The sequence below is a fragment of the Laccaria bicolor genome, genomic scaffold, assembly GCF_000143565.1.
Source record: "Laccaria bicolor S238N-H82 LACBIscaffold_5 genomic scaffold, whole genome shotgun sequence".
NCBI lineage: Eukaryota > Fungi > Basidiomycota > Agaricomycetes > Agaricales > Hydnangiaceae > Laccaria > Laccaria bicolor.
In genome coordinates, this window is record NW_001889876.1 from 2,153,216 (window position 1) to 2,160,660 (window position 7,445).

General features: G+C 45.5%; 2 protein-coding genes across 2 annotated transcripts in view; one reads left to right on the forward strand and one right to left on the reverse strand.

The window, feature by feature from the left end:
- LACBIDRAFT_324466 (uncharacterized protein) overlaps window positions 1–1,210 on the reverse strand; it is a gene marked incomplete at both ends in the record, with an annotated part of 1,462 nt that extends 252 nt beyond the window's left edge. Inside the window, 6 exons of the mRNA XM_001877927.1 lie at window positions 258–400; window positions 467–635; window positions 748–825; window positions 850–1,066; window positions 1,092–1,132; window positions 1,200–1,210. Coding sequence (XP_001877962.1) covers window positions 258–400; window positions 467–635; window positions 748–825; window positions 850–1,066; window positions 1,092–1,132; window positions 1,200–1,210 — 659 coding nt within the window. The remainder of the gene's footprint in view (window positions 1–257; window positions 401–466; window positions 636–747; window positions 826–849; window positions 1,067–1,091; window positions 1,133–1,199) is intronic.
- Window positions 1,211–2,329: 1,119 nt separating this feature from the next.
- Window positions 2,330–3,259, forward strand: LACBIDRAFT_324467 (uncharacterized protein; the record flags this gene model as incomplete). The annotated part of the gene is made up of 2 exons (XM_001877578.1): window positions 2,330–2,475; window positions 2,638–3,259. 2 exons carry the CDS (start codon window positions 2,330–2,332, stop codon window positions 3,257–3,259), a joined length of 768 nt encoding a protein of 255 aa, XP_001877613.1.
- Between the last annotated feature and the right edge of the window lie 4,186 nt (window positions 3,260–7,445).

Consider the following 7,445-nt stretch of genomic DNA (forward strand, 5'->3'; position numbering starts at 1 on the left):
GTAGAGAGGGAGGGATTGCAGAGAGGGAGGGATTGCAGAGAGGGAGGGAGTGCAGAGAGGGAGAGAGTGCAGAGAGGGAGGGAGTCATGGAGGGGGTTGGGTGGGAGTGATAGAGTTAGAGGTGGGGGGTACTTACTATATCCAATATAAACCAAAGACGACGATGTTCTCGTTGTCATCGTCGTCCCACGCTCGTGGGGTCCTTCGTGTGGTAGTGGGCGCTCGTCGCCGTTCATCGATGGTGGTGTGGCACTCACGAACTGGTGAGTGGGCGCCCGTCGTGCTTCGTCGATGGTGGTGGTGTGTGGACGCTGGTCGTCCTCGGCGTATCTTCGCCATTGTCCGTCCATCGTTTGTCGTCCGCGTCGTCGTCCTTGCATCGCGTCGCACGGTGACGTGGCTGCCAACGGGCAGCATGCCCTTCCCTTGGGGAGGGGTGACGTGGGAGGTGCCAGTGACCACGCACTGGCGGAGTGGGCGGTCGATGGTCGTGGTGGGCGCTCACGGAGTCGTGGATGGGCGCTCGTCGACCTTCGTCAAAGGTCGTGGTGGGCACTCGTGAAGTTGTGGGTGGGCGCACTTCACCCTTCGTTGAGTTGCTGTCCAGTCGTGTGGTCGTGAGCCCTCGTGGACACCTGCTGAGGATCCTCGTGGGCGCTCACGAAGTGGAGGGTGGGTGCTCGTGGCCATTCGTCAATGGGCGTGGTGGCTCGTCATGCTTCATCGATGGTCGCCGTGGGCACTCACAAAGTCGTGGATGGGTGCTCTTCGCCCTTCGTCGAGTTACTGGCCCGTCGTGTGGTTGTGAGCCCTCGTCGACGCCCGCTGAGGATCCTAGTGGGCGCTCACGAAGTGGAGGGTGGGCACTTGTGGCCATTTGTCAATGGGCGAGGAGGGTGCGCGCTCATGTCGAATCGTCGGTGGCTTTGCTGGGCCCTCGTGCCTTGTCTGCGATGGTGGATGGTCATCATGGTTGTCATCGGCGAAGTCATTGGTCTTGACAAGTCTTGACGTGGTTGTTTGACGAAAGATTTGGCAAACATGACGTAGCCAAACAAAACCACATCTAAACAATGCATAGTAACACATACAGTAGAACAAAGGACATAGCAGAAGGTTCCATAACCTTCCTCTAAGATTATCAATAGATGTATTTAACTTGTCTGTAAAGTAAGATAGAATCAATCCTTACTTTTTACCCCAAAGCCATTGTGTGACTTAGGATCTTGAGACAAGGCTAAGTAGTGACTATATTAAGTATCACTATTAGGCAAACTACTTGTTTTCAAAACTCTGCAGTGTTCGCTTTTTGGGCCTACAAAAAATTGTATTCTCCTCCTTTATCATTACAAAGACTTGTAGTACCAGCTTTTGACACTACAGAAATTATAGTCCCCCCTTTTTTGAATACAAAAGCTTCTACTGTTCGCTTTTTCATTATGAAATTTTGTAGAACCAGCTTCAAACCAGCTTTTTGAGACAATAAAAGTTTGTAGTCTCAGATCTTAGAACTAGAAATGTAGTGTCCACATTTCAGACTACAAAGATATGTACTGTGTCCTTGACTTTGAGTAAGTACATGTGGACATAGTTCAATGTTTCAGAGTAGTCACATAGCTCTCCATCATTCAACCTTTGTACCCTCCCTAGATTTATGGTTAAGTATGACCTAGATATCTACTCCTTGTCTGTAGCCAATCTTGAAATCATCTATTGGAGGGGTTGAATTTTCTGACATCTCAGTGTCAGAGTCCTGTCTTTCTATTTTGTTCCTTTGTCATAGTCAGATGGAGGGTACAAAGACTGAATGATATAGAGCTATGTGGCTCAAGTCACCTTCTCTAAAACATTAAACTATATCCTCATTACAAACTTTTGTAGTCCTAAGATCCTGAGACTACTAAATTGTAGTCTCAAAAAGCTGGTTCTACAAAATTTTATAATGAAAAAGCAGACAGTAAAAGCTTTTGTAATGAAACAAGAGGAAACTAAATTTTTTGTAGTCTCAAAACCTGGTACTACAAGTCTTTGTAATGATAAAAGAGGAGAATACAAATTTTTGTAGGCCCGAACACTACAAAGTTTTGTAATGAAAAAATGCAAATTTTGAAAAATAGACACACGTCGCCTGCATACCACATCACGTAACCACCACCAGCACAAACGATCCCGGCCGCCCACGAAAACGACGACCAGCGCCCATGCAAGTCCACGAAAACGACGACCACCGCCCATGCAAACGACGACCAGCGCCCACGAAAATCGACGAGCGCCCACGGAAATCAACGATCGGCACACCCCCACGGCCCCAGGTCTATGAAGGAGCAACATGGCCAGTATGCGACGCACCTGGACGAGGGACAACGACAACGATGGTTACGTCGTCGTTGTCGTCGTCATTTTACATTGGACACGAAGGGACACGAGGGATGATGACGATGACATCGTCGTCATCGTCGTTTTCTATCCAATACGGTAAGCACCCCACCGCCTCTATCATCGCGCATAGAACTAACACAGGCCCACCACCGTCGACCGCCCACTCCACCAGTGGGCGGTCGACAGCTAGCACCTCTCACGTCACCCCTCCCCAAAGGGAAGGGCATGCCGCCTGCTGACCGCATGCAACGATGGAAGAACGACGATGATGGCCAACAAACGACGGATGGACGACGACGAAAACACGCCGAGCGCCCACCACCATGAAGACACGCCGAGCGCCCACCACCATGAAGACGCGCTGGGCGCCCACCCTACCAACGAAGATGAGCGCCCACCAACACCACCGATAAACGGCGACAACTGCCTTCCCACTCCCTCCCCATTCCCTCCCTCTCTCCCCCATTCCCTCCATCCCTCCCCCATTCCTTCATCCCTCCCTCTGTCCCCCATTCCCTCCCTCTGTCCCCCATTCCCTCCCTCTGTCCCCCATTCCCTCCCTCTGTCCCCATTCCTATCTCTCCCCCATTCTCTCATTCCCTCCCCCATTCCCTCACTCCCTTCCCCTCTCCCTCTCCCTCACTCTCTCACCCTCTTCCTCACTGCACACCACTCCCTGCCCCTCTCCCTCACTGGCCAGCACTCCCCCTCTCTCTCATTGCCTGCCACCCCTCCCTCATTGCCTATAACCCCTTCCCCCTCCATCATTGCCTACCACCCCTTTCCCCCCTGCCTTGTTGCCCACCAACCCCCACCCCCCCTCCCTCACTCCCTCCCCTTCTCTTTGTTCCTTTATTTAATAGTCCCTGTAGTAATGTAAATTCATGGAGTTATATTCAATAAATTGCACCTCTCTCTGTCTTCTGCAAGATATGTCTAAAAATACATCTTGGTAATTTATCCTGGTTCAAGATCAAGTTGAAAGATATGTCCCAGTCCAGGATAATATCCTGGTTCAGGATATACTTTAAAAATATATCTTGATGATATATCCTGGTTGAAGATATAGTTTAAAAATATATCTTGGTAATATATTCTCGTTCAAGATATAGTTTAAAAATATATCTTGTTAATATATCCTGGTTAAAGATATAGTTGAGAAATATATCTTGATTCAGAATGTAGTGGGAAAATATAGGATATAGTTGAGAAATAATGTATGTTGATTCAGCATATAGTGAATTTAGTGGAAAGATATATCTTGGTTCGAGATCTAGTTATCAAATACATTCTTCCACAATGTATGTATGCCAAATATATACCTTGCAGTAGTATTGATTCTGATGACTGGATATATACTCCCAAAATATATATCTTCCAACAATATTCTTTCATGATATTGATGCAAAAAATATATTTTGTAACAAACATCTCTTATTGAGCCCCACTCCTTGAGTACTGCATACTACACTGTAGATTAGGTTGAGCTTTGAGAACTTACTCAACTTCTTTATTGAGCAAAGTCATCCTCTCAGTGGGATGTCAATTTGCCAAACACAGCATTGAAAAGGAAAACTGGCAAGTTGGTTGTTGGGGTATTTGGAGGGGAAAGCTGGATGTTCCTCTCACTAAACCAAAGTGATGGAGTTGTTCATGGAAGGGGGTGTGGCGAAATATCTTCAAGGTAGCACAGCACTATTTAGAGGATGGTTCCAGACAATTCCAAACTTGTTGACAAACAAGCTCTCATATGACGCCACCATGTCTTAACCTGAGGAAGAGGTCAATCATAACTTGACAAGAGAGTATCCCCCTTTTCTGAAACAAGCAGAAGGTGAACCTCCAAGATGGGATGTCCATTTGCCAGACACATCAGCAATGGATGTCATGGAAGGGGGTGTAGCAAAATAGCTTCAAGGTAGCAGCACAGTGCTGTCTTGAGGACAATTTCAGATGTTTCCAAAGTTGTTGATAAAGAAGCACTCATATAACACTGCCATGTAAGAAGTCAATGATCAGTCAACAAGAGAGTGTCACCCTCTTTCGAACCAAGGAGAAGTTGAACCTTCAAAATGGGATGTCAATTTGCTAGACAGATCAGCATTGTATGTTATGGAAGGGGATGTGGTGAAATGGCTTCAAGATAGCAGCACAGTGCAGTCTTGACAACAGTTACAGATGTTTCCAAACTTATTGATAAAGAAGCACTCATATGACATCACCATGTCCCCATCTGAGGAAGAAGTCAATCATAAGTTGACAAGAGAGTATCACCCTCTTCCAAAACAAGCAGAAGTCGAACCTTCAAGATGGGATGTCGATTTGCCAGACATAGTGCCAAAAACCCTGGAAATCATTGCAGAATCTCCCAGAATATATACCCCAGACAGCAAAAAAATCACAAGTTTTTTGCTGAAACTAGGACCCCTGACACCTCTACAGACCAGAAAAATATATCCTTACCACATTTGTTTCACAAAATATATCCTAAGGCCAAGACAGGGCAAAAATATATTTCTAAGGTGTGACAGTAACATTTCAGGGTCCACTCACCAAAAATATATCCTGACTGCATTTCACTTGCAAAATATATTTTGGAGGTGTGACACAGACATTATAATTTTTGTGTGACATTTCAGGGTCCATGTGTCAAGAATATATTTTAGATTTCAGGGCTTTCTAGGACCCATATATATCTAGAATATAGATATGGTCCATGACATTTAGTCATGTAACTTACGTGGAGTTTGCATGACTAATAGTCAGTTGGTAGTGGGTGACTGAAGTGAGCGCCTGTACCAAAGAAAACCACTGTGCTTAGGCTATTCATGCCAGGTTGTTTCAGGATCGGGACTAACATAAAGTTGTAGTCCTCTCCTGTGTTGAACAACATCCCCCAGCATACACTGGATTCCTGTTCACAGTGTCCACAGTTACTGGCATATTCTGCCCAAGGGGTAAAGCACTTACCTTTCCTGTGTCAAAAATTCTCAGTACATTAGTGTGATTCATCAGAAGATGAGAGAGCTACCACAATAGGAGAGCCTGTCTTACTTCTGACCTCTCCTGTCAGCAGTAACGGCTGGCTTAAACAAGGCCAACTTTGAAGCCTCTAGGTCTAAAAAAAGGCCAGTGGAATGGAAGGCAGCAGACAAACAAGGCCACCTTTGAAGACTGTTGGGCTAAAAAAAGGTCGATGGGACAGAAAGAGCCAGGACAAACAAGGCCAACTTTGAAAAAGGCACTACCACTCAGTGACACAGGGTAAGACCCTCTACTATTCATATTGGGTATTACAGTCATCCACGTGATGATGTTACATAATCACTCAGTGATACACCCAGGAGGCATTTTGTGTCTCCTGGCAGAATGAAATGAGCTACTCTGCTCATTTTTTTTCCAACCTTCGGAGATAATGCCTGCAGAATCAACCATCAAAAAATTTCAATGAAAAACACACTTTCAAGTAGTAAAACTGTGGAGCATGCCAGGTAAGGTATGAACTTTGGATGTTTTCAATCTTATGCAGAGAGCCTCAACGTAAAAATGCTCTACCTAGCCCTAACACTCATGTATTTAGTGATCAGCATGGGTAATGCCATAGTCTCTTCACAGGAACATTGCATCTTAACCAAATCTTAACATTAAATTAATATTTCACGAAGACCCCACACCCATGTGCATGCAGACCCTGGTCAGAATCTTTCTCGAGTTATCCTTCTTCCTCAGACAACTCTTTTGGGAGCAGTGATGGTTCTGACACAATCTTGGACACGTCTAGTAGCTCACAAAACAGTTGAGAAGCCAGGAAAAGGCCAAGGCATAGGTTCAAATCACATTGAAAGCACAACATATGCTTAGCAAGCCTTGCCATCTACTCATGTTCATGAGTGCTCACTCCAACTACTCACATTTATGATCTCTCGCTTCATGTATTCATGTATGCACAGGTGTACAAATGGTTACTGTTAATTCTAATAGCCATTCATTCACTTAGTGCAGCAGATTTGCTTCAGAAAGTTCACCAACTTGCAGCTGCAAGGCTAGTTCATGGTTCTGTATGTATATGCCAGAGTGGGCCCAGTATTTTCCTTAACCACTAATCAAGCATCCCCTCATTTTTCTCTTATAGCTATGGCTGCCCAAGCCAAATCTGATGTCAACAAGACTAATGCTTGCAAACAAAATGGCCATAAAGTGGTCAAATATTGGCCTGACCATCCAAAGAGGGTTGTGCAAATGTGGCCTTGTATAACCTGACAACTGGACGTTGACAAGCCCAATTCTATCAGCTACATACCCTGTTCAAGTTGCTTGCTTTACACATTTGAGTTCCCCAATAAGTTCAAGTCATAGAATAGAAAAGAACCAGCTTTAATTACCAAAAAAGTGATTACCCTACAACAATCCATAATCACCTTACAATGTCAGGGGATGGGAAGCAGGCTGGAGTTCGGCAGCTGTGCACTCATGTGCAAGCAAGTCCTCCTCAAGATTCTTGACACTCCCCAGCCAATAAAAGCCAAGTCCTTCCCCTTTAGCACTGTCAACAACATAATTAAATAGATTTTGAAGTGTGATTTGAGTTTTGCAAGCTCTCGACATTCGAGATGGAGGAACAACTGTGGTAGCAGTAGGCTGAGGCTGAATCGGTTGTATCGAGGATGGGGTGTGGTCAGTGTCATGTTCCTCTTCTTGTTGTGAGACTTGGGCCTGCCAAACTAAATCTTCTGCATAATCTCGAAATTCCACATCCACCTCCAAATGAGCTCTTTACACTCCCCCACCTATTCCTACTGGACTCCTACTGCAATCCCGGACTCCTACTGGAATCCCGGACTCCTACTGGATTCTACTAGGACTCCAGCCAATTTCATATTGCCTGAACACCATACAAATTTTGCATCTCAGTCCTACTGGAGTCCTAGTAGATTCCTACTGGAATGATCCCAAATCACAAGGAATTAAGGATTCCTAAGGAATGGGTATAGTGGAGTCCAGTACAAGGAGTCCAGTAGGAGTCCACTAGGAATCCAGTAGGAATTTCCGAGTACCAGGAGTCCAGA